Below are 27,464 nucleotides of genomic sequence, written 5' to 3'. Positions count from 1 at the left end.
TCTGGGAGCTCAGGATATTGCTGAATTCTAAACTAGTAGCAGGTTGTCACCTTGTATTTAAAATACATATATTAAAACTCAGTTTCAAATAAGTGTTAAAAGTAGATCCAGAACCCCTTACATCTTTCTTCACAAACACAATGTATTGTTTATCAGTCAGTATCTTTAGAGTTAATAAAATACGACAATGACTGTCTGCATATATATATCATTTTTTTTATGTCTTGCTTAAAATGTACAGGAATTATATAGCTTGCTATTGAATTTAACAGCAACGTTAAGTCATTTTGAGACTCCTTGCTTTCAGAAGCTTTGAAAGACGGATGCCTCAGATGAGGTGGGGGAAATAGTTTCTGTCATGTCTTATTTCTCCAGTGTCTGTTAAGCATTTTGTTTGTGTGCACATGTTTTTTCATGGTGCGAGGAAGAGAACTAGAAAGATGGTCACAGAGTCTTAGTTTCATCATCTGTGGAAGTTGCATTCAGTTATTATACAGGAAGTTTTGTGATAATGTGTTCCCCTTCTTCCCCTGAACTGCATCCGTTAGCTACAAAAACATCCTTCCTTCACAGACTACTTTATAACAAATTTATTGTAGACTTTGGAATCTCTTGTTTGTGATTTTTTTTCCTTTTTTTTGTTTTGTTTACACCATGGGTCACTTTCTCTAGCCTAAAACATAGTTTTATCACCATCACTATCATCATACAGGCATTCTTGTGCCTTATATGTAGGAGATTAATCTTTACAACAGTATCTAATGAAGGTGTGCCCCTATGCAGTAGGGCTCAACAGTTTGTACTCCTTACCCACCCCCCTTGCCTGTCTTAGCAGTTACTGTTAGGTTTTGCATAGTGAAAGTCGCTTGGATAGTGAGAGAAATCAAGTTAGAACAAAGAACTCTTAACTTCATTACAATTTGGCAATGCTCACAAATGAGTATAGTTTTCTGCTTTTTGATTTCTGTGGTTTCAGTAACTAAGGGTGAGCCCAAATAGTTGATTCTGGGTGTAGATATTTTGGGTCTATGATCAGATGGATTGAGCAACTGGACCACGTATAGGCCTTCTTCCTAAGGTGGAGTGAAATGTCATGTAACTGTGTAAACGAACACTTTCATTTGCACGCTTTTTAAGGTGCTACCAAGTTAGGAATAAAACAGCAGCAGCATGGAAAAAATACTTGTTTGCTTTATGCATATTGGCAACAATCTAATGCATCTCTTCTGTAAGTGGTCTTTTGCCAGACATAAGTGACTGTTTCAAGCACAGAAATAACGTAGATTTGAATCTACTTGTCAGTGAAGACAAATACTTTAGATTCCTGTCCCAGAGAAGGGCATGAATTAAAAAAAGGGGGGGGGAGGGGACAAAAAAAAAAAAGCTTTAAGATGTCTTCCTCTTGCTCAAATAAAGTATTCTCTAACTTCTCCTAGCATACATGATGGTAAATGGAGTGATCATAATTAACATGAATTTGTCCAATATTGGATGCTTTTTCTTAATAGATTTTCTTGGCATATTAACTTTAATTTTGTTTTCCAAGTTGAATTTGATGGATCTGACAGCTTAAATGTTGGATAACTTTCTTTTACTAATGGAAGCTGCTGCTTGTGTCTCCAAAACCCCTCAGTGTTAGCTTTCTTTAAAGAAGACTCTCTTTGAAATGGAAAAGAGCTTGCCGGACTGCCCAAATTGATGATACAGACCATTAGTTGGTGATAATCCGTTAGAGAAACATATATATACAGTAATATGCATTTGGGTTGCGTGTGATAATCCGCTTAATCAGACTTATGCTTTCATGTACTATTGAGTCTTGACTTTTTTGATAGCTCACCTACCAAATAGTTAACTATCTGAAACAATTCAGTAATCTCAAAATTGCACTTCTAAGCCTCTTGAAAGTCACTTAAGTCATCTGAGTTCTCCCTAAGCACAAAGCTGGTCTTAATTACTACAACGGTATTTCTGTAGCTGATGTCCTCTCTTCCAGGTCTTTCTGCTGAAGAATGATGAAACCTTGTACCATGGTGTAATATTATAATCCGAATAGCATGCTGATATACCTATTGTCTTTAATTCCCATTTGATTCCTGGAAAAAGAATCCTGAAACAACATCTCCTGAGACAAAACTCTTTGGATTGTCTTTTTATCTTGGGGGGTGGGGGGGGTAAAACTTTTTAAATAATTGTCTCCTTTCAGGAGACCTAAAAGTCTGTCAGCATCACAGTTAGTACAGATGAGTTGTGAAAACTCTTGGATTCAAATTTAATTTTTCCAGAACTAAACTAGGTTGGCAAAACAGTTCTAGGACAGTACAACTTGTTACTGTGCTAAGGAATTGGTTTACATATTCTTTCTGGCTAACAATGATGAGAAGAGAGGCATTCTCATCAAAGGAAAATGTGAGCTTTGCTCCTTTATAATGTGGCAGCAGCTGTTGCCAAGGCAAACAGAGAGACTGAAATGCATGCTTGGTTAGGTCTTTAGTTGTGTGAATTAGTAAGGTGCTGATGTGTCTAATTGCTAACTGCTAAGCTAGTATTAAAGAAATGGATTCATTTATAGGGGTTAATTGCACATAGAACTCAAACCTGACATTATGTAATGTACTTGCATCAATTTTGTATAATAATTTGAATTGTGAACCCAGTTTCTAGATGGGATTTAATAGCATTCTTTAAAAGTAGGAGTTAAGTACTTAACTAATGCTCTTTTGTCTGCTCTTCTCTTTACCCCATGATGCATTTATCTGGTGTTGTATTGAGTACTAATAGGTGCATATTAAGGGCAGAAATGGCAGTCTACATACAAGACTGCATGAATCCTGACTTTTTTTTACTTCCTATCTGACCCAGTATGGGTTCATGTTAACTGTTCCCAATTATTCTGCAGTCATTTCCCCTTAAAGTTATCCATCTTGTAGACTCAAAAGCCTTTTCTTTACCCTAGTGACCCAGTTCAATCTCATAATCTTCTTTAGCTCAATTTCATCCTTTTTTATTTCTGTCTCTGACAGCCTCCACTTCTCTATCCTCTCCTAGAGAAAAGGGCCAGCTATGATTCTTCTCAGTTTTAGGAAATAAACATGAGGTCTATTGGTCCATGAGAAAAGCTGCACGAGGACTCTATCTGCTTAAAGCTGTCCTGTACCTTTTTGTTGTTCTGCTGCTTAAACAAATTGAAAGTAACTGTAAATAAGCACTGTTCAGTTCTTCTTCTCGCTCTCTATTTTAGGCAGACTCCTTAGGTCTGATTCTAGATTTTTGGTTGTGGGGTTTTTTTTTGTTTTCTTTTAATCTTATCTGCTTCTACCCCTCTTTGCTGTGGTGTGGTTGGTATGTCATATGATGATTCTCAGAATCTGTTGGTTTCTGTTACTCTGCTATCCTTTGGTGACTCCTCAGAGTATCGTTCTTCCTCCTTTTTTTCATGTTCATAATTTAATGAGGGGCAGCGAGATCTCCAGATAATCACAAGTAACAGCTGAAGTTGCCAGGTACTTGCAAAAAAACAAACTTAATCCTCCATTTTTGACAAAAATAATGATGTTACAGTGGTAATATCGCTACAGTGGCAGCAAAGTGCATGTAAAGCTGTCCTATTAACTTTGCCACTTTTCTGCTAACTTATTCTTCATGCTAGTTGGTGGTGGGTGGTGGTGTAATCTATGCTTACAATTAAGTTGCGTCCTTAAAACTTGTACCAACAAGTGGTCTGAAAATGATGTCTGGAGGTGTTTGGTCTGCTTTTTATAAAGTTTTTTTGTAACATTGTATGCTACAGCTCTGTCCATCTGCTGCAGTACAAATCCTTAATGACTTTTATTTTCCCTGTTACTAGAACTTCCTCTTCTCTGGCCTTATGAATGGAGCAAGACTGTCTAAAACACAAAATGTTGCTGCAGTTCTTTAAAATGCAGTTCACTTTAAGAATTCCTGTATTGTATTTGTTATTCCTCTTCTGCAGTTTTGAAAAAGGTGGATACTATCTATGACTTCTACTAATCACTCTTCCATGTTCAGATGCTAACTTTGTTGTTGTTACTACACCTTTCGTGCTACCCTTTGTTCATATCTCTCACTTTCAAACTGGGCTTCCTCGCATGTCTGGAAGGAGCTCCATGTAAACATCTGCAAAAGTACTTCAAGGGTATCTGATCTGCTAAGATATCTCCTGGAAAACTAAATAATTAGGCTGTTAGTATGTTGTAACTTCTGCTTAATATTGATGGTTGTTACTAGGTAGGTTCACAGTAGTCCTGTATACAGTTTAGTATCTGCAGTGAGGTCTTGGTCTGACTGCAAATCCTAGATAGAAATTAGCAGCCATGACTGACTCACATGTAACTTTGGTTCTTCCTGCCCTTTGGAAAAGACATTGGCTACTATCAGGGATATTGTACAGTACTCTTTAGAACCAGATCTTTTGAATTTTTTTTCTTGTGGTTGGGAAGCTATTCTGCACAGCCTGGTTCTTTCATGGTTCTTTGAAAGAAAAATTTTGTGCAGAGCACTGAGATGTTGTCTCTTCTTATTTTCTCATGCACATTTGCCATGATTACATAGATGGATGCATACATGGAGTTGGTTTGTGATTTTTAAAAAAGAATCTGAACATTGAGGCTGCAATGTCAGTACAGCTTCCATTTGCTAGAAATGGGTGTATGAAGCTAAAAAATGATGTTACTGTCTCCCCACCCACAAAAAAAAAAAAAAAAAAAAAGAATAAGTTTGTAGTAGCAGTTCTGTAGCACAGCATGTTTCAGGTAATCTGTTCCCAAAGTATCTTGGGCAGTATCTTCTTTGGGCATGGAAATAGATAGATTTCTTTCTTTGCTTGGAGTTGACTGGATGATATCAGTCATTCTTCTGCCAAAAAGTTGTAGGATGTTACTGTTGTGTGATTAAGTATGTTCAGTGGGTACCTGGTTCAGCTTGTGTCTGTCTTTTTCAGAAACAACCTTCTCTCTTTTTCTCTTCTTTCCCCTCCCCCCCCCCCTTTCTGGTCTGTCTTCTAGACAGATAAGGCCTTCTAGATATTGTCAGCAGCACTGATACTGTGGCCAGGCACAAAATTAACTTCTGTGCCATAAGATTCCACAAAATAAAAAAAGCATGCATTTCTGGATTGTTTACTTAGCAGCATCTGTAAATGAATAAACAATTCAAAGAAGTTCATCAGCTATCTATTGCCTGGCTATATGTCTTGCAATAAGTTTATGTATAAACTTAACCATAGCAAAATAACAGATCCACTTGGAAAGAATAACCTATTCAATAAACTTGTCTGTATATCTTTAACTAGAATATTACTACTACTTTGGCCCAGTTAAAAAGCAATGGTGGGAAAAGGCAGTTGAAGGTAGAAGTAAAAAAAAAAAAAGACAAGTGGATATGTATCTGCAGCTTTTTGTATGTGAAATCTGTGCAAGTTAGAAATCTGTGTGCCTTGAAAGTCTCTAAGCATATTTAAAAGCTCACATTATTTTGTTAGGTCACTTAAAGATTTTGCATTTGCTTACAATGTATTAGCTTATTACAAGCTGGGGTTCCTGGAAACATCTTGTATGCTTGCTTTCAAGGCCTCCTATTTGAAACTGGTGGATTTAGGTGCCTTTTTACTGGCTCTTGTGTGTGTGAATTAGTGATGCTTTCATGAAAACTAAGTAGCTTGCCTTAAAGGCTAAAGCAGTGGATTTAACATTTACATAAAGATTGGTAGTTTTGTTTAAAGACTAGAAATTGTCTAATGCTCAGCCTTAATATGCTTGGAATCTTATCCTTGCTTGTTTGGGACTACTTAAAGTTACAGTAATTTCAGTAGCTGTTGTGATGTGTCTTTCAATTCAGAATGGAAAACACTTTGGTGGGTATCCTACAAAAGCTGTGCTTTATATAAATACCGGTTCTAAAAGCTTGATCTTTTCTTGCTATGTGTTAGCACATTTGAGTTGGTATTTCAATACATTTTAAATTATTGGTATTAAAACTACCCATATATGGAAACTCTGTATTAAGTAAGCATATTTACTTGCAAGTAATTCTTGTCAAGAAAGATAGCAAGATTTGTATGTGACAGTAATTCTTAGATTAAAAAAATAGACCATATGATACTACTTAGTCTCTGTGCTTTCATTTGTTCTTTTTATAATGCTCAGAGTCTTCAAAATAACCTTACTTCACCTATGCTCACTGTGCTTTTTTTTCCTTCTCTTTACAGCAGTTCTGTGGTGTTCTTGGTCACACATTTATGGAGTTTCTGAAGGGCAGTGGAGACTACTGCCAGGCACAGCACGACCTCTATGCAGACAAGTGAACTGTAGAAATTCATTACTACTCCACCAAGAAGCCCCCCTAAGAGTGGTTGACCAGGATAAGAAGTATTGAATTGAAATTGGCAGAGCATTTAACAAAAGAATTCAGACCTGGATGGGGTAGACCTCAGTGCACTGCCTTTCTTTTGCCTCAGTATTACTGGATTGAAGAATTGCTGCTTCTTGTTAGGAGGTTCATTTCATTTCCCATTGCTCCCAACTTCATACTTCCAAGCACTGAGAATTTCAAGTGGAGTATAGTGAAGTAGACTTCAGTTTCTCTACATCACTTCTATATTAAAATTTTTTTGAATCCTTTCATAATCTTGTTGCATGTTTAACTAAATTAATATGGCCCGAATGAACCGCCCAGCTCCTGTGGAAATCACCTACAAGAACATGAGATTCCTAATCACACACAATCCAACCAATGCAACCTTAAACAAATTTATAGAGGTAAGGTCAGGACAGGATTCTTACTGGCATACTTTCTATTCCTGAACTATGTGTTTTATTAACAATTTCCTTCTTTACTAGTTGATGCAACTCTGGAACCTGTATGAAGAGCTACTGCGACTCTGCTTATATGTTGACTTTTTTTCAAATAGTCATGCCATGCTTTACAGAGCTATAAACAAATCTATTTAGATAGACTTTGGCCTTCATCAACACATATGTTTCAAAGTGAAATACAGAAATAATAACATTGTTACCAGTAAACAATTTTAGGACTGAAAGAAGGAAGAATTTGGCAGAGTTCTATAACAATGTGTAGAACAGTATTAAGATCTAATACTAAGTGGTAGGAACTTAAGTTTAGATTCATCTAAAGCAATATAACATTTCCTTGCCACTGTTGGAGTAGTGATTAAAAAGGAATAATTGTGTGCATTGTAGATCACAACCTTAGCAATAAAAATAGGATTGCAGCATTCATTCACTGTCTATATCCTTCTGATATTAGCAAAACATGGTTCTACTATAGCTTAAGAGAATCTGTTACAGGTGTCAACATATCTACTTGACTGAAATTTGACTCTGCATTTAGAGCTAGCTTTGCTAAAGCTACTTCAAGTATTTCAGTATATGCTGAAATCACATTTCCTGACTGAAGCCACGTTGCTTGGCATATATTTCTGTATCTGAATTTCCTATCTAAACCTTGCATCTAGTGTGTTTGAGGTAACAAGAGTACAGTTGGAGATGTGTGCATGCGTGTCAATACTAGTTTCCTGTGAAAGACAGGGGTCTGCTAGGTTTTGAGTTTGCAGTGCAGTCTCTCGGTAGCTGGATTTTAGGTGATACTACTATTATACCTCTATATTATATATGCATTCAGTGTAGGCTAATTTACAAGAAGCATGGGGAGTTAACCTTCACTTGATTATATACTCACAGCTGGATAAAGTATGCTTAGGTTACAGTTCAGTCATTACCTTAATAGTTAAAGCGTGAATGATAGGTCGTTTCAGGGAGATTAGAGTGATTGCCCCGCTTTTTCATTAATGAAGCTTAATAGCAAAATGGAAAGCTAAGATTGTCCTCTGGTTATGAAGACACAGAAGTTGGAATCCTTGATTGTCCTGTACTCCTAATTCTAACCAGTAAGAAGTGTTAGTAACAAATCTGTGGTTGTGAGGAGAGAGAGAGAAGGGGAAAACTAAACCGCACTCAGAATGCTTTTAGTGAGGTATATAGCTTTGTAGGACACTGGTTCCTCAGAAAGAAAGAAAAGAAGCTATTGCAAATAGACTACTTACTTCATCAGTACTTAAATGTATCTGTTGAAGTCTGGTCCAAAACAGAGATTTCTCCTCAAGTCTGGGGATAGCTTCGTATTGCCAAAATTAAAAAAATAAATAAATAAATCTTCAGATGTGTTTGCAGAAGAGCTTAAAGGTATCTGGTATTAGCACACATAGTAGTGTGCAAGTATTTCATCTTTTGTATTCTTCACAAGGTGAAAAACATTTGTGTATCTCTACTGAAACTTTTGGAATCAGTTAATAAGCTAACCTATTGAGAAAATTGAATGGTACATGTAGTCAATTTACTGTAAAACAGTTCTTTTCACTTCTTAGGAACTTAAGAAGTATGGCGTTACCACAGTGGTAAGAGTGTGTGAAGCCACTTACGACACTGCTCCGGTGGAAAAAGAAGGCATTCAGGTTTTGGTAAGCAGTGTAGAAGCAGAGTAAAAAATACTCCCTTAGATACTACCTTAAGAACTTCACTTTCTTAATTCCATATTTCAGCAGCTGCTAAAAACAAAAGTTGTACAGACCTACTTTTTTCTGTCAGAAATTGAGCAAGAGCATCTGTTCAATGAAAAGTGGATGAAAGTATTATATTTCAAATACTGCTAAATGTAGACTTTTAGAAAGTTTGAGCGTTTTCCACTCTACTTCCTACTTTTTTTGGTATGCACACAATAGTAAGGGTTCTCTCTTTTTTTTTATTTTTTTCTTATGACATTTACATACCTATATAAGTGTTTTATTCTAGGATTGGCCCTTTGATGACGGTGCTCCACCATCCAACCAGATTGTTGATGATTGGCTAAACCTCCTTAAAGTTAAATTTCGTGAAGAGCCTGGTTGTTGTATTGCTGTACACTGTGTTGCTGGTCTTGGAAGGTGGGTGAAGCTTTAAGGTCTGTCAAATCACCATCCCTGGTCAGACTTGTTAAGATTTAGTATGAAAGTTTATTTGAGGCAAATGTACAACAGTCACAAGTCTAGTATTGGAATGACCTCCCATTTATAAGTTGATCAGCTGACAGGAATAGTATAATCTGTTGCTAAATAGAATTTGTCACAGCTGTCAAATAAAAACTACTGAATGAAGTATGCAAGTATATTACTCTACCAAGCATTTTGGTGGCAATTCCATTGATTTTAGTCATTACAGTCTTTTTTTTTAAGTGACTCTTACCTTTACTTTTCTCTTCCCTCCCTATTTCAGCAATGTTGCCAGCTCCTTTGTAACAAAGGGATTGTTGCTATTATCCAAGAGCAAGTGAGGTGTGTTGGCCCATTAAGAGCAACTTTCACCCACTGGCTATTTGGAGAATGAGAAGAAATTCTCCAGAGTCCTAAAGCTCTATTTCTGTTTCTCAGTTCCATCATTGAACCTTGAAATTTATATGGATTACTCAACATTATTCTCTTAATGCTGCTATCCCTGTCTACTGCTGCTATCATGAATACCCTTCCAGAAGTTGTGAGGGCATAATGCTTTTTCTGCTCCAGTTCTAGAATACCTGGAAGCTGTCCAAAGAGTAGTCACCATGTTTCAGTCATAGGTTTCATCATTTCCAACATAAAATAAAATGGAGGTGTCTGGTCTGCTGCTATCTGTAAGCTTGGCTTATCCACCATTTACATAATGGCTTCACACATAAGAGTTGACTGTAATGGTGAATGCCACCAAAACAAGTCCTCTTCTTTCTGCTGCTTAGAACAGAATTGAACAGCAGAATGCAGTGGTATCTGTCTGTTTTTCTCAAAACTTGGCACTCAAGTAGTTGAAAAGAACAAAGTACTTAGCTTTTTTTCATGTAAGTTTTGTCTTCATCCCTGAACCATTTTATTGAACTCATTACTAGATGCACAAGCTTTTTGCTGGAATGCAGTGGGTTTTTGCTTTGTTTTTGTCACAAATCATATTAACTGATTTGAGTTCGGTCAGTTCCAAGCTAAATATCAGTGTTCTGTCAGCTGAAGAATACTATGACAAGCAAAGATATACCTTAACCCCCTTTGGAGAGGAAACTGCATCTGTTTTAAAGATTTGCGACAGTGGTTTTGAGGACATACTAGTTTTTATTGGACCTAAACTCTCTTCTGATTTCTTCTTCGGGCTTTTTATTTCTAATGAGGGCCTTGTCTGAATAGAAACCCACATGCAGATATCTCCAAGGATGGAGACTCCACAACCTCTCTGGGCAACCTGTGCCAGTGCTCTGTCACCCTCAGAGTAAAAAAGTTTCCCTTATGTTCAGACGGACCTTCCTGTGTTTCAGTTGGTGCCCATTGCCTCTYGGCCTGTCGCTGGGCACCACTGAAGAGAGTCTGGCCCCATCTTCTTTGCACCCTCCCATCAGATACTTATGCACATTAATAAGATCCCCTCTCAATCTTATCTTCTCCAGGCTGAACAGTCCCGGCTCTCTCAGCCTCTCCTCATATGACAGATGCTCTAGTCCCTTTATCATCTAAGTAGCCCTCCACTGGACTCGCTCCAGTAGCTCCATGTCTCTCTTGTATTGGGGAGCCTGAGAACTGGACAGAGCACTCCAGACATGGCCTCACCAGGGCTGAGTAGAGGGGAGGGATCACCTCTCTTGATCTTCCTGTTGCAGCCCAGCAGACCATTGGCTGCCTTTGCCACAAGGGCACATTGCTTGTGGTCAGCTTGTCCACCAGGACTTCCAGGTCCTTCTGGAAGGAAGAAAAGGGAATTTTATTTCTGTTGTGTTTGCATATACCTAGAATCTGCTGAACATTAGCTCTGGTCAACCTTAGTTTTATTAAATACTTTTAAGGGAGGGGAGTAGCCATAAAAACGCTAGCATAATGGCTTAATTCATGTAGAAAAGCCTTGTATCTCTTTATCTGATGTCTCTTCCCTGAGGAAGAAGACCAGACAAAAGGACAGAAAAGACAACTGGGAAGGGTTTTTGTTGTTGGTGGGTTTTGTTTGTTTCTGAGACTGCACTGGCAAGTGCTAAACTGAAGGTATTTTCTTTTTCACCAGGGCTCCAGTCCTAGTTGCTCTTGCACTGATAGAATGTGGAATGAAGTATGAAGATGCAGTGCAGTTCATAAGGCAGTAAGTGTGACGCTAACATCAAGTTATTCCCAAAATGTAACACATTCACATCTACTTGGCCACTAGTAGGAGTTCTGAATGCCATGCTTGTTTGTTATCGTTTTATAGGAGATTTAGTACATCTTGTTTATCTAAGCTTTTAGCACACATAGTGCATACAGTCAGTGTTTTAGGACTTGGCCTGTGGGACAGGTACTCCCTGTTTCTGTGAAAACGCAGTAATTATTTGAGCAAGTTCTTTAAAAATCAAGCTTTCAGTTAGATTTGCAGGGTCTTCTTTCTTAATCACATGCACATATAAGAGACAAACACCTTTGAAACTTAGCTAACTTTGAAACTTTAGCTAGCTAAACTAATTCACTCATTCATACTTGTGAATCTTTTCCTCTTTAGTAGATCAAACTATGCTAGACTGTTTCTCCTGGCCTGTTCTGGTAGTCTACCTGGAAAATCTTTCCTTGGATTTTCTGGTAAATGTTTGCAAGTAGGATTAGACTAAAAATTTTAGCCTTAATGCCTGAAACTTGTAGGTTTCAACTATATTTTAAAGAAGTTGCACTTCACACAAACCATATTAAAATACTTTTTTTGCATAATTGCCAAGCCTTTAAGGAATTAAATTCTGTTTGCACATATCAGGCTTCCTACTTCTCACTATGTATACACCAGCCTGTTACATATTCCAAAAACTCAGCAAAAATTTACCCATCTTTCACAGGCTTATGGTCTGAGCAAAACTGAAAAAGCTCAATTTCTGTTAAATTTATTTTTTGAGTTGTAGTATTTATGTATTTTCTTAATAGTATACTATTCTTAATGATTATTTTAAGGGATTGAGTAACTCAATCTATTTTAAGGAAAAGACTTTCTCAAATCTGCTCTATAGTTTCCTTTTGAAGTTCCTTCTAAATATCAAATGTAAGTTCTTGGCTTGTGTATATGAGATGATAAAACAATTTAAAATGCCATGTACTCTTTTGAGCATGTAGTCCAGTGAGGTGTTTGTGAAAGTAAGCTACTACCTTCTTCTCTGGCACGTAAAATTTGCATTATATTTATTACCCTTGTTTTAGCTACAGCCTTGATTTAAAAAAAAAAAAAAAAAAAAAAAATCCATGAGGTGTTCATTATTTCACTATGTAGTAGATGAATATTCCATTAAAAATATTTTCCCTTCATTCAGGAAGCGACGTGGAGCCTTTAACAGCAAGCAACTTCTGTACTTGGAGAAATACCGCCCCAAGATGCGCCTGCGTTTTAAAGACTCCAATGGTCACCGAAATAATTGTTGCATACAGTAAAGCCCAACAGCCTATACTGCTTCTTTGGGATTAAAGGATGGAAACTAGAATTAAGCAGACTGCATGCCAAAGACATGGGTCTGATTTTTAAGTAGTAAAGGAAGCTTCCTTAGGAGTATTCAATAGGCTAAAAGCTTCGTAGAAATGCAACTTGTATGTTAAGATAAATATCCATCTGTTTGGAGAACCAGTAAATGTTTTTCTTGTACCCTGTTTCTAAACTGTCTCCTTGTTTGTAACTTACCAGTTCAAATATCCTTAATCATGCCATTGAGTCTTTCCATCTAGTTTCAACTACTAAAAATTGGGGTACTAAAATACGTCAATCTGTAGAGAGATTAGGTGCCAAAATACCCAGCATATCATCTATGTGTTTTTTCCTTGTAAACAAGCATAGTTCTGATGATTTAAGAACTACCAGCTTATCTGGACCTTACTATTTTTTCTACAGTTACTTCAATATTGAAGAATATGGCCTCTAAGATAGTCTTGTCTGCTCATTGTATGTTTTGTCTCCCACAATCACACTAGAATTACCAGGATTTGCACAGTCTTTGGTTTTTGTTTTTTCTTAAATACTATGAATTACAGCAACATTTTTTTTTTTTTTCCCAGTGTCTGTACCTTTCTGTTATCTGAACCTCTCCATTTTACAAATCATTACTCTCTGGTTACTCATGTAGAAAATCTTTTTACATTGTACAGAAGCACACAAGTCTTTAATGTCTCCAGACAAAAAGCCTTACAGTAAAATTAATGTTGGCACTTCATGTGCAACTTAACAGAGGGCCTGAAAAGGTTGGGAGGGGCTATTTAATATTTCTAGTAAAATGTTGCCTTTGTCTTGTGCAGGAAGTATAGAATATGCCCTTTACTTTAGTAAATATTTTTTTAAAATGTAGAAATGCTTTGTTATTGTAGCTAAAAATTCTTAATCAGAAAATTTCTGAAAAATCTTGTAGTTTCTTTTACTGTACCTATTGAAAGTTGTTTACCAACTATTGCTTTGTTGAAAGTGTTTTTTTTTTTCTTTTGTTTTTCCTCCTTGAGTTTCTGCTATGACTTGGGCAGACCTCTGTAATATTTTGTATGCCTTTCAAGCTGCGTAACTTAATATTTGGATACTTGATAATTTGTTTTATTATGTAATTGATAAAATGGTGATGTGTATTAATGTTAGTTCAACCATATATTTATACTGTCTTGGGAATGTGTGGTTATAGTTCTGTGGGAGAAATAATTTTGCCAGTGTTCACCAGCTTGTAAAATCTAGTGCGAGAGCTTAAACATCTAAATAAATAATGAAAATGCACTTACAAAGTTTGCTGAAACACTTTTCATGGCTTTCACTTCTTTTGTGTACTTTGTCGGCCATCTTAACGTGCCTAAATTCAGGATCTATCCAAGCTTTTTCCTTTTTTTTTTTTTTTTTTTCCTTTTAATCTGGGCCTGAGTATCCCCCTTGCTGTAATGTTTGCTATTTGTTTTACTAATAGATAAATGTGGACGAAAATAAATAGTAGAAAATACAGTATTTCTTTATGGAGATTAACTTCCCCAGTACTAAGTTTACTAACTTTGTGCTCTTGAAGCTGTCTTTACATCTATACGGAAGATTATGCACATCGGTAAAACTTGGAGAATAAGTTGTATAAATAGCATTAGAATTTTATAAAGAATAGTGTGACACAGTGCTTCATTGTCAAGACTGAAGCTGTGCCCAAATAGATTCTATCCCAAAAATAACTTGACCTGAAACCTGTGCAAACTTGAGTTTTCAAAGAGTGATGACAGAACTTCTTGATGGGAACTGAAAGATTTTATTTGGTAACCAGCTGAGTTGCTCTTCTAATTAATGATCATTACCCTAGGCATAGGTAGGATTAAACGTAGGATTAAAAGCCTAAAATTAAAAGTTCTGATTAAACGTATCTTGCATTTTTAAAAGGCCAGGTAGGATGCTACATACAAAAGAAGCTTCAGTGAAGGATCATTTTCAGAAGGGTATTTGTCTCATTAGGCGTCTTCATCACATAGAATTTCAACATGCTCTGAAACTGCATATCATTTAGTTTAGTCATGAGTTCTACAGAGTGGCATATAAATAACTTACCTGCTCTCATATAGCTGGTAAGTAGAGGTTAAACTCAGTTTAAGGATATTTAGAGAAATACTCTCTTGATGTTTGTTGTATCTTCAAGACTGTCACTTAATTTAGTAAACTTGCAGGGTGAGAAATTCTTGACGTCTGCTACTTTTGCTTCCCTGTTCTTCTCAGATTTCTGATTATTTGGAAATGTTTCACATCTGTTCAACTGTGGTTGTATCTTTACCATTCTAATCAACAGCCTTTTAAGTTAGGGGGCTTTTTCATGCTACAAAAGTGATTGAAGTATACTTTGATGAGGATGCCTGAATTAAGCAGTGAAGGTTCAGCTCCTTAATGTAAAAGTAAAATTGACAAATATAAAAAAAGGTTTAGGGGGGGACATAGCTGCTCTGAAACTGGGAATCAGATGCTTGTGGGGATCAAGTTTCACAGGGAGATGTGATACTAGAGCATATCTTCTGATTCATATAAAAGCTAATCTGTTCTTTTGTCCTTCTGTTGTATTTTGTCAGACTCAACTGAAGAAAACCTCATGCAATAAAACTGAGCTTATTATGCTTTCTGGGAAAAAAAGATAACGTTAAAACTTGCATTCACTGAGTAGAAGAATATTCACTTTTTACGGATGTCATTTCATTGCTATTCATCTGTTCTAGTGTCTTGCCTTCAGGGTAGCATCAGCCCTCTCAAGTGCCTTCTCAGACAGCCCCTTAGAGACTAGTATTTGCTAGGGCAAAAATAACACACGTGTGCACACACAGCCCTTGCCTTCTATATTTAAAATCATACTTAAGTAAATACATTACTTCAGTGATCTTTGAAAAGTTTTTACGTAACTGGCTATGTAGGGGTAGCAACTTGTAAAAATTGGCAAGGCTGTGTTCTGCAACCAGGTCATTTGGCTCAATATTCCTCCTATATGTACATCATGGTATGTTCATTTGGCTGGGGCCAAAGGCTTTTTGTTTTGCAATGAAGACCAGAGTCATGCATGCTTCTATTGTCAAGACAGACTGGACTTTGGGAGCAATTGCAAAGACAAACCCTCCAAAAGCACTGCAACCCAGCAGTCCAGGCTGATGTAAATTTTGTAAAAAAGATTCAAACTTGATTTCAAATCAAGTTAACAAAATTTGGTCATTTATTGAACTAGGTGGAATCAATTAAAAAAAAAAACAAAACAAAACAATAAAATGCCTGTGGGGATTTTACTTACTTGAAATCTTTTGTGCAATTTTATACATACAAATAGTTTGCTGTGTCTCAACAAGAGTTTTACAAGTAGGGAGGGCTGTGTTTAGGTGTTTAAGTGGTATGATACATCAGTGATAGTGATTTGGTCCTTGGAACTTGTCTAGAGACAAGATTTGGCTTGACTTCAGTCAAATTTGATAAACTGAGATACTTCTCAAGAGGAAAAACTTCATGTAATGAGTGTGTGTCTGTTTAAAGCAAAGATCAAATGAACTTCTGAACTGTTAACACATTTAACCATGAATCCCTAGGGAATGGAAAAATGTTTTTTCTCCTTTTGTTTAACTACTCGGTCAGATTATTAGGGACTAAAATGCTGACCAAACTCAAAATGAAGATAAGATAGCAGAAGGAAGTATGTAATGGGAGTTAGATAAAGTTCTATGTAATTTGTATGAATTTACAAATAGAAGTGAAAAAAGGCTCAAGTGGAAGTATTGCATCTTAACGGTAAAGCCTCATATGGAAGGCAGGCTCGCTACTCTTGTATCTGATTTTAGATGCTTAGAATGTGTATATAACTGCATTATTATCTGTTCCTGTGGACATGTTGTTACAGTGTTTAATTACATGATAGCACTTTCATAGACCCTGTTTCTACTAGACCCTGTTTCCTACTGTGGACTAAATGGCTTGGGTAAGTATGGTTTGTAAATGATACTGTTGTTTACAGAATTCCTCAGCATAAATTAAACTATATCTATAGGAAACACAGGGAGAAAATGGCAGCAGAAAATTGATGAGTTCTTTGTATTATTGTCATGTACTTCCTAAACGATGCTGGGGAAAGGTAGTCAAACCAGACATTCTGTAAGTGGGTATCCAAATTCAGGTGTACAGTTAATGTTAAATATGATTCTGTTGAATCTGTTTCTCAGAAGTGCACTTCTGAGGCGGGGCACACGGGTCTTTGCCAACAGGTTGGCCAACCTGGTAAGGAGGGCTTTAAACTAGGAAAGATGGGGGAAGGGGAGAGTTATAGTGACAGGGTAGTTGGCAAAAGACTGCTCAAGTCAGGATGCCTCCAACAGGTGAATGCAGCCAGGGAAGTGTGCCTGGAATGTGGCTATGGAGGACCCTCTTGTATCCCTCCTGGGAAACCTGCATGCTCGATCACCTCCCTGAAATGCCTGTACACCAATGCACACAGCATGGGGAACAAACAGGAAGAACTAGAGATATGTGTGCGGTCGCAGGGCCATGATCTCATTGCCATTACAGAGACACGGTGGGATAGCTCGCATGACTGGAGTGCTGTCATGGATGGCTTTTTAGGAAAGACAGGCCAGGAAAGCGAGGCAGTGGAGTTGCTCTTTATGTGAGAGAGCAACTGGAATGTATCGAGCTGTGCCTAGGGGTGGATGAAGAGCGAGCTGAGAGCTTATGGGTAAGGATTAAAGGGCAGACTAGCATGGGTGACACTGTTGTGGGTGTTTACTACAGGCCACCTGATCAGGAAGAGGAAGTCGATGAGGCCTTCTACAGACAGCTGGAAGTAGCCTCACGATCCCAGGCCCTGGTTCTCATGGGGGACTTCAACCACCCCGATATCTGCTGGAAAGACAACACAGCTAGGCACAAACAGTCCTGGAGGTTCCTGCAGAGCATTGGTGACAACTTCTTGACACAGGTGGTGGAGGAGCCAACAAGGAGAGGTGTGCTGCTGGACCTCGTACTAACAAACAAAGAAGGACTGGTGGAAGATGTGAAGGTTGGGGGCTGCCTTGGCTGCAGTGACCATGAGATGGTGGAGTTCAGGATCCTGCGAGGAGGCAGCAGGGCACCAAGTAGGATCGCAACCCTGGACTTCAGGAGAGCAAACTTTGGCCTCTTCAGGGACCTACTTGGAGGAATCCCATGGGTGAGGGCCCTAGAAGGAAGGAGTGTTCAAGAGAGCTGGTTAATATTCAAACATCACTTCCTCCAGGCTCAAGAGCGGTGCATCCCTGTGAGTAGGAAGTCAAGCAAAGGAGGCAGGAGACCTGCATGGATGAGCAAGGAGCTCCTGGCAAAACTCAACCAGAAGAAGGAAGTATACAGAAAGTGGAAAGGGGGACAGGCCACTTGGGAGGATTATACAAATATTGTCAGAGTATGCAGGGATGCAACGAGGAAGGCTAAGGCCCGTTTGGAATTAAATCTGGCTAGAGATGTCAAGGACAGCAAGAAGGGCTTCTTCAAATACATCAGTAGCAAGAGGAAGACTAGGGAAAATGTGGGCCCTTTGCTGAATGGGGTGGGTGCCCTGGTGACGAAGGATGCAGAGAAGGCAGAGTTACTGAATGCCTTCTTTGCTTCAGTCTTTACTGCTCAGGCCAGCCCTCAGGAACCCCAGACCCTGGAGGCAAGAGAGAAAGTCTGGAGAGAGGAAGACTTTCCCTTGGTGGAGGAGGAGTGGGTTAGAGATCATTTAAGCAAACTTGACACCCACAAATCCATGGGCCCTGATGGGATGCACCCACGAGTGCTGAGGGAGCTGGCGGACATTATTGCTAAGCCACTCTCCATCATCTTTGAAAGGTCATGGAGAACAGGAGAGGTGCCTGAGGACTGGAAGAAAGCCAATGTCACCCCAGTCTTCAAAAAGGGCAAGAAGGAGGACCCAGGGAACTACAGGCCAGTCAGCCTCACCTCCATCCCTGGAAAGGTGATGGAGCAGCTCATCCTGGAAGCCATCTCCACGCATGTGGAGGAAAAGAAGGTGATGAGGAGTAGTCAGCATGGCTTCCCCAAGGGGAAATCATGCCTAACCAATCTGATAGCCTTCCTCGATGGAATGACTGGCTGGGTAGATGAGGGGAGAGCAGTGGATGTTGTCTACCTTGACTTCAGCAAGGCTTTTGACACTGTCTCCCATAGCATCCTCATAGACAAGCTCAGGAAGTGTGGGTTAGATGAGTGGACAGTGAGGTGGATTGAGAACTGGCTGAATGGCAGAGCTCAGAGGGTTGTGATCAGCGGTGCAGAGTCTAGTTGGAGGCCTGTAGCTAGCGGTGTCCCCCAGGGGTCAGTACTGGGTCCAGTCTTGTTCAACTTCTTCATCAGTGACCTGCATGAAGGGGCAGAGTGCACCCTCAGCAAGTCTGCTGATGATACAAAACTGGGAGGAGTGGCTGATACACCAGAGGGCTGTGCTGCCATTCAGAGAGACTTGGACAGGCTGGAGAGGTGGGCAGAGAGGAACCTCCTGAAGTTCAACAAAGGCAAGTGCAGGGTCCTGCACCTGGGGAGGAATAACCCCAGTCACCAGTACAGGTTGGGGGTTGACCTGCTGGAAAGCAGCTCTGCAGAGAAGGACCTGGGAGTGCTGGTGGACACCAAGTTAAGCATGAGGCAGCAATGTGCCCTTGTGGCCAAGAAGGCCAATGGTATCCTGGGGTGCATCAGGAAGAGTGTTGCCAGCAGGTGGAGGGAGGTGATCCTCCCCCTCTACTCAGCCCTGCTGAGGCCCCATCTGGAGTGCTGTGTCCAGTTCTGGGCTCCCCAGTACAAGAGGGATGTGGCACTACTGGAGCAAGTCCAGCGAAGGGCTACAAAGATGATTAGGGGACTGGAACATCTCTCTTATGAGGAAAGGCTGAGAGAGCTGGGCCTGTTCAGCCTGGAGAAGAGAAGGCTGAGAGGAGATCTTATCAACGTGTACAAGTATCTGAAGGGAGGGTGTCGAGAGGATGGGACCAGACTCTTTCCAGTGGTGCCCAGTGACAGGACGCGAGGCAACGGGCACAAACTGAAACACAGACASTTCCATCTKAACATGAGGAAAAACTTYTTCACTGTGAGGGTGACAGAGCMCTGGMACAGGTTGCCCMGAGAGGTGGTGGAGTCTCCTTCTCTGGAGATATTCAAAACGCACCTGGATGCAATCCTGTGCAATGTGCTCTAGGTGACCCTGCTTGAGCAGGGGGGTTGGACTAGATGATCTGCAGAGGTCCCTTCCAACCTCAGCGATTCTGTGATTCTGTGATTCTGTGATCAGAGTAATACATTTCAGCTGAAGTCATAAAAGCTGCTTAAATGTATATGGCATTATGTAATACATATTTCTCAATTTTCCAAAAGCATTTCAAGCTCATTGCTCAAAATTAGTTAATACTACTGATTGTTAATCTCCTTTATCCTCAGTTCTCCATGCATAAAACTCCATTAATTCCAGTCCTCACCTAACAAGTGTATTTGTGGAGATAAGTAGTGCTTCTGAAGTAACTAGATCCATAGTGTTTACTGTAGAAGAACCAGTAGGAAAATGTGTAATTCTGCATTAAGTACAAATTCAAAGTTAGATTTAGATCTTCTTTAACCCTAATAAAAATACTAAAGAGCTGCTCATGCATATAAGCATTGTTTATCCTTGCAAGTGAAATGTGAAATAAATGTGTAATTAGGTATTTATATTTGAGAGGGCCAGACTAAGGTTTCAACCTTACCTGTGTCATTTCTAAACTTGTGAATGCTTGACCATGCAGCATTAATACTGTTTTTCCAAGTTTTTTTAACTGCACATAACATAATTTAAGTAGCTACTGAGAGGTAGTATCCAAGACAATGTTTTAGAGTTGTTGGGGGTTTTACTGTATCATTAAGTAAGCATTTTCTGTAATTATGGAGGGGGTGTTATATAGGAAATCCTACAGCAATATTTGGGACAACATGTTTTTGTACATTTGTGTAATTTCTACTAGGATTATTATCACTGTAATAAAAAGAATAATAATAATTTGCAAATTTAAATCAAATCTTAAAACCAGATTGATATTATTTTTATTTGAGTAACTGGGAGGGACTGACTCATCTAAACAAATATGGACTTTCACAAGTCAGTAAAGGCTTCCTTTATAGCCGGAGGAAGGAAGTTTGCACTTCAGTTATGCAATTCGTCATATGGTAAAATAGATACCTAAAATAGGTTAGATGAAAAGCTCTCTAATTCTTTCCATAGTCAGTAAAGGGAGCACGGGACAGCAAATTCAGTCTACAATGTTGATATCTCCAGGTAGATGAAATCTCACCTAACTTGTCTCAAGTGAAGTATTTAAAAATGTCAGGTAAGAAGTTCTTTTAACATAAAACCTTTCTTTCAATGTGTAATAAACATATGTCAATAATTGTAACTTGATTTGATTTTTATTGATATGGATTTATGCAGGAAACCAAAGCAAGCAAGCCTGACATTATTTTCCTCTTGGTGCCATTACCTGCATGAATGCTATTAGTTTTGATAGATACTATTCTAATGTATTCTGTCCTCAATGCATTGATAATTAATTATCTCAATAACAACACAAGTTACTTATCAGTGGAAAACATCTTTGTGAGGTAATAGTGGTTAAAGAGTGTCTGACAAGAAAAGATAAGGACAGCACCAGCAGATTGAGTTGCCTGCTTCTATTTCTGATTCAAATGAGAGCTCATTCAAAGTGTACCTGAAGAAAACCAGATACCAGAGTGCTTCAATACATGGCAATGCTCAACATAGAAATACACAAACGGTAGATGACCTTTACTCTGTCAACACTACATGTAACCTGTGTCAGCATAACAAAGCCTAAATAAGTATATGAAAACTGTATTTTGTTGGGGAAAAAGATTGCTAGAATAAAAGTAAGTTTTTTACCCTCTCATTTTTCTTTTCTAGAGTAGCAGATCATGGTGATGTAATTAGAAATAAAAGTCAGAAAGCTTAAACAAATTCCACACTGGAACCACATTATTGCACTACCATTAGCAATTCATTACATTCAATTAACAATTGAATGTAAATGGTAACATTTTGGTATTAAAGTAAATAATGGTAATTTCTTTTGAAGACCATCTGCTCCTTAATATTTTTATCATAGGTTTTTAGATGTAACTTTCTAGATTTTTGTGACAGAAGACTGAAAACCCAGATAATTCGTCACAGCTTGATATATATATCAGCAGGGCTGGAATCTTGATTTCACCTGAGTGGTGGAGCAACAGCAGTAACAGATCCTTACCCTTCATGTAAATGTGCACATGAAGGAAGATTATTTTGTCAGTGAGTTTCACGGGTACTTGTTCAGAAGGTGGTAGAGGTCAAGTTCCATTGAGGCTTTGAAGGAGAAATAATTGAAGACAAACTTTTCTTCTCAATCCGTAGAGCCACAGGTGGGATACTGGTCTGAGTAGGAGGATGGTATCACTTCAGCATTGTCACATGATACAAGCTTCATTGGCCGATGCTAATAGGAGGCTACAGACTACTTAGTTTCCATTCTTCAGTTTTCCAGTAAATCTGGGTGTTGCAAGGTAGGAAATGCAAACACTGGACACACCCTTAACTTTTAAATTCAACAGTACATCAGCTTTCAGTTCATTCTAACAAAAGCAGATAAAGGCCATAGGGGCATGGCAGAACTGGAAAACTCTGAAAGGGTTCCCTTACGCTGTAAGTACAGTCCTCCCTTGGAGCCTGATATACAAGGGATTTTTTGCATCATCTCTCTCCCTCCTTCCCTCCAGGATGGGTTTCCCTACTCTCCTGTCCACTATTTTGCATGGCAGGCTTGCCACTGATCTAACAGGGAGTTCCTTGTAGGACCCTAGAGAGGACAGGTCCTCTCTAGGACTGCGTAGCCAGGAGCTATGCAGTCTCAATGCTCTCAGGCATTGCCTGATGGTAGTTATGACACAGACCTAATATTCTCACATGCTGCCTCTGCCCCACATGGAGCATCTCTGCCCCATGTCTTTATCCTATCCCTAGTCCTTCTATATTGTTCTATCCAGTCAGGATTAATCTAGCTAATGGTCAAGCTTTGTTTCTAGGCAGCCACTTGGTGGCTTCTTTTAGACACCAATCAGGTAATTTTATAACATTCAGTCTCACTGTGTAGTTAAGGAGCCTATCCTCCTCAGGGAGGGTATGCAAGCTTCCCCGCACCTGTGCTTGATCCTGAACCTGATTCTTGACCTTGATTGACTCTTTTTACTTCTCCCATTCCCAGGCTTTTTCAGACATCTGATCTCAGTTAGCCATTTGGTGTGTAAGGCTTGTTTCATACCTTGAGATTCTTGACCTCCCAAGCCCTTGACTTCCTTATTTTGATCCTATTGTCCCTGCCCAGAAATTCTTGATCATTTCTATGTCACCTATCTATTTGTCTTCAAAATTCCCTTCTGGACTTTCTTCATTGGTAGGCAATTTTCTTCACTGGAAAAAAATTAAAAAGTACCATTCAGTTGTACTTGATGTTTACACTCCTGTTCCAGTTGTCTTCCCATGCCTCTAAAGTACTTCTGTTATTTTAAACTTAGATCTCAGTAAGTCCTGTTAAATATCAAGCCCTTCATGCTAGAAGTGGAAAAAGGGGGAAACTAGAAGGTTCTGAGCTAAATCCAGAAAGGGAATTAGAGGAGTGACATACATTATCTTTTGGTTTGAAGGAGTAGAGTGGTTCAAAATGATCCCATTTAGAGACAGAACATTTTAGGTTGGGCAAGACATAAGGAGGTCTTCTAGTCCAATCCCATGCTCAAAGCAGGGCCAACTTCCAAGTTAGATCAGGTTACTCAGGATCCTGTTCAGTCAAGCTTTGAATATCTCCAAGGATGGCTGATGGGATTCCTCAGCCTCTTCAGACACCTGGTGCTCCAGGGCATACTGGTGTTTCATGTTCAATTTGTCCACCAAAACCTCTGGGTCCTTTTCTGTAAAGCTGTTTTTTAGGCAGTTGACACCCAACCTGTACTGTTACAGCAGCTTTGCGTTACAGCTCTAGGACCTTGCAACAAAATAACATCTGCTGCCTTCCCCATCATCTGCTGAAGTAGTCAGCTCATCATAGGCTGTCAGATTGGTCGGGTACAGCTTGAAATCATTAAGTCCAAGCTCAGTAACCTTCTTTTTCACGTGCTTGGAAATGGCTTCTAGGAGTATTTGTTCCATAACTTTCCTGGGGAAGGAGATGAGGCTGACTAGTCTGTACCTCCCTGGATTCTCTTTCTTGCTTTTCTTGAAGGTGGCCATGATGTTTTCCTTTGTCCAGTCATCAGGAACCTCCCCAATCACCATGATGTTTCAAAGATGAAAGAACAGCCTCACAACAACATCAGCCAGCACCAACAGTACTCTTGCATGCATCCTATTTGGTTGCATGGACAATATGTCCAATTCGCTTAACTGCTCCTAAACTTCATCTTTCTCTATTTCTCTATTGTGCCCAGACTCTGCTGTTAATATGATGACTGGCACCTGCTAATAAGTCTTGATGTGGGGGAGGATAATGATCTTATCTTAAACTTGGTGGAAAAAAGGAGGGTAAAGGAGAATAGATTAACAGTTCCTATACTACATAAAGCAAGAAAAGGTGGGTAGCAAAGAGAAAAAAAGCAGTATCAAAATCAGACATATTCTTTCATAAAAAGAGGAATGTTTTCAGTACAGGACTGGAATATTTTAGAAGACTTCATAAGATTTAAGAATTAGCTGATAGTGATAGCAATGGGGTGTAGAAAGACTGTCTTTTAACAACAGTCTTCTCTTTGATGTTTCTCTGTTTATTGGCTATTACTGCTCTGCATTTGAAAATGAATTGAAATGGTAAAAATAATTCTTATTACAACTATACTTAGGAAAGATGTCAAGAACCAACAGTTTTGCTAAGAATACTGGTTCCTGATAGCTTACACCTGACAGGCTTCAAATTAGTTAACTCTGGAGCTTTTTGAAGTATTGATGTTGATATTGGCAAATTCTGGGTATACTGAAGAGGTAGTCTGGGAAAAATCATGGCAAATGGGGTATGAAATGCAGTTGTCTAATTATTAAAAGGTGATGATGTAATATTTATGACTTTGCAGAAAACAGATACTTAGCAGAAAAAAAATAGTGTTGAAAGTTTAGTAGATAAAAGCAACTGCTGCTGTAGTATACTATAGTTTCTTTTAGAGGTCTGCACTGCATGATATTCTAAAAAGCTAAGCATTTTACAAAGCAAGTCCAACACAGATTAACTGGGTTTTAAAATGATTTAAATCAAGTATCTTGAGATAATTAAAATAGACATACCAGCCAAAAAAGATGTTCTTGGGAGAGCTTGCCCAAATAGTTCCTGGCCTATTGCTATAACATATCTGTTTTTGATTGAGAGGAAAATATTATCCTGGAGCATGGGAGAATACTTGTTAGTCTGCTATGATATCTGCTAACTTCTCTATTCAGTTACACCTATTGAGGAATCCAGCTCCTTTCTACATTTTGACAGTTGCAGAAACAGTAATTAACACTCAAAAGCAAGCTATGTTTAAGACCAGTAGGAAATTTGACTATGTATAGCACATTTTCAAAGGTATTGTTTAGAAAAAAGAATGGAAGGGCAGAAGAAGGCTGTAAGAGAAATCAGTCAGGAAACTCTTGGAAAGAGTAGTGGCTGAAAAAGCACTTGGAACGGTAAGCAAAGAAACTGCCTTCTGCTGTTGATTTTTCTCGTGTTTAGGGCAGTAGGGCTCTGCATTTTTTCCTTGAAAATAAACAAGTAGCTTTCCAATGGAAAAACTCGCAAGATTTGGAACATTACCAAGCATCTCATGTGAGAAGGGATGACATGATAAAAATATTGCTAGGAAAGATAGCAGATGGTGCAGTTGGAATTGTGTGTAGCTGATCTGTCATTACACACAAAATTATCTGCAGTGACTGATAAACTGTCCTTGGTGGTGGTGGTGATGTATTTGTTTGGGGGTTTGGTTTGGTTTTGTTTTTGATATTAAATACAACCACAGAGTAGACACTATAGATGGGAAAGGTCACTAGATATGACAGGCCATTGTGACTCTAAAGAGACTGGCACAATGTGGGTCATAGCAGAAAAGAAGTATATGAAATCTGTTACACTGAGATGGGTCAAATGAGTTATGTGACTTTTGAAAGTGTAAAGAAAGGACTGAATAGGGCAATGAACAATGATGAGATTATTAGTAATGCTTTGTCTGGCGCTTGTGTCAAAAGTAATGAGATCAAAAGGGCTGAATGCTGGAAAATGTGTGCGATGCAGTGGGATGCAAATGCACTAAACTGAATTTCACTTCAGACCATGATTTCATTTCTTTGTGTAATCTCAAGTATATATCAGGGGTTTAGTGCCTTGTTGAAAGACTGTGACTGAAAAGCCTTTGGAGAAATTAGTACCATTAACCCAGTAGCTCAGTTCTGTGCGACTATAAGAAGACAATAATTTTACCTAGGGAAAGAGAGGGAATTTCTGAGCTGGAGAAGCAGAGGGACAAAATGGGGGGGGGGGGGAGAGAAGGTGATTTGCATAAAGGTGATTTATGAAAGATTGAGAGGATATTTTTTATCAAAACAGTAAGAAAAGTTTGAGCGGGTTAAAAAGCGTGTGCTCTGCAACAGAGGTGTTACTGTCGTGTTGCAACTAAAGTATCTGTGTAGGGCTGAAAATGCACAATGTTACAATACTGTAGCTTTAAAGCCACCACCCCTCTTAATGTGATGGTAGCAACAGAAATATTTAATCTATTTCAGCCTTTCTGGCACCAAAGAAAACCTTAAGTCTAAAACAGAACTGAAAAAGGAGGCAAAGGAAAAAATACCCATTTTAACTTCCTCACCTTTCTGTTATTCTCTTTGTCCTGACATTGTAAAATGTTTGCATTTGGTTATAGAATACTATATAAAGGCAGTATAAATATATTCAGAGGATAATTATAATTTTGATCTTTAGAAATGACGTTAAAAATCTGTTTTCCTTTTCAGGGTGTATTCAGTTTGAAATTTAGTATATGCAATAAAGACCCAGTATTGAATTTTAATATCAGGCTAAAAGAAGAAAAAAAAAAAAAAAAAAAAAAAAGATGTTGCATTTAACTAATGTTGTAATGCAAACTATAAAAGGGTGATCTCTGTCCAGGGTGTTTTTCTTAGGCAGCATTCTGCAAAGACTAAGTCACTTCAGGACCTGATGGTCAGATAAAATGACATCATAGAAGGTCCTTTGATGTGAATTTGTGTGAATATATACCATAGGTCCCTATGGGTGTGCATGGAGAAACAGTGAATGCCACGTTACGCCAGTGTAGCCGAGCGTCATCTTCGGTCGGCTCCCCGGCGTAGCGCGCGCCCCGTCCTCGATTTACACGTGCTTCCAGGGTCACTAGGACGCCGATTCCGGCAACAGAACCCGCGCGGGCTCTGCCCCCTCGCCTCGCGCCCCTTCGCTTCTCGGGTGCCTCCGCATCACCCCGCGGGCGACCCACAGCCCGGGCCTGCACGGGTCGTTCCTCCCCTCGGCAGAGCAGAGCAGGGGGCAGAGCAGGCACCTATTCCTGACTGTGTCTTTGTCCTTTTTAATGCAACGCGATAGAACCGCACCCGATGTGCCAAAGGCGAGCGCTTTTGAGAGCGAGTCGTAGATTTTTAAACCATTGCACGCAGACCTGCCGCCCGCCCTCGCTCCTGCGGGTTGCGGGCACTTGGCAGCGGCCAGGCAGCGCCTGCGCCGCGCGGGGGAGAAGCCGCCGCCCGCCGGGCCACGCTCAGCCCCGCAGGTCCGGAAGGCCCCTCGGAGCAGCGCACGGAGCTTTCCGCGGGAGCGGCTCCGCCGAGGCGGCGGGCGCCCCTCACCGGGCGGCGCGGCGGCCCGCCCGGCCGCCCCCTCCCCGGCGCCT

General features: G+C 39.4%; 1 protein-coding gene across 1 annotated transcript; it reads left to right on the top strand.

Annotated features, from left to right (window-relative positions):
• The first annotated feature begins 5,080 nt into the window (after nt 1–5,080).
• Nucleotides 5,081–13,968, top strand: PTP4A1 (protein tyrosine phosphatase type IVA, member 1). The gene is made up of 5 exons (XM_026070584.1): nt 5,081–6,776; nt 8,402–8,494; nt 8,826–8,956; nt 11,079–11,153; nt 12,337–13,968. Exons 1-5 carry the CDS (start codon nt 6,672–6,674, stop codon nt 12,452–12,454), a joined length of 522 nt encoding a protein of 173 aa, XP_025926369.1. The 5' UTR covers nt 5,081–6,671; the 3' UTR covers nt 12,455–13,968.
• The last annotated feature ends 13,496 nt before the right edge of the window (nt 13,969–27,464 follow it).

This window comes from Apteryx rowi, unplaced genomic scaffold (assembly GCF_003343035.1).
Source record: "Apteryx rowi isolate R43461 unplaced genomic scaffold, aptRow1 scaffold_313, whole genome shotgun sequence".
NCBI lineage: Eukaryota > Metazoa > Chordata > Aves > Apterygiformes > Apterygidae > Apteryx > Apteryx rowi.
The sequence above is the reverse complement of the archived record's forward strand: the minus strand, read 5'-3'. Positions and strand labels throughout refer to the sequence as shown.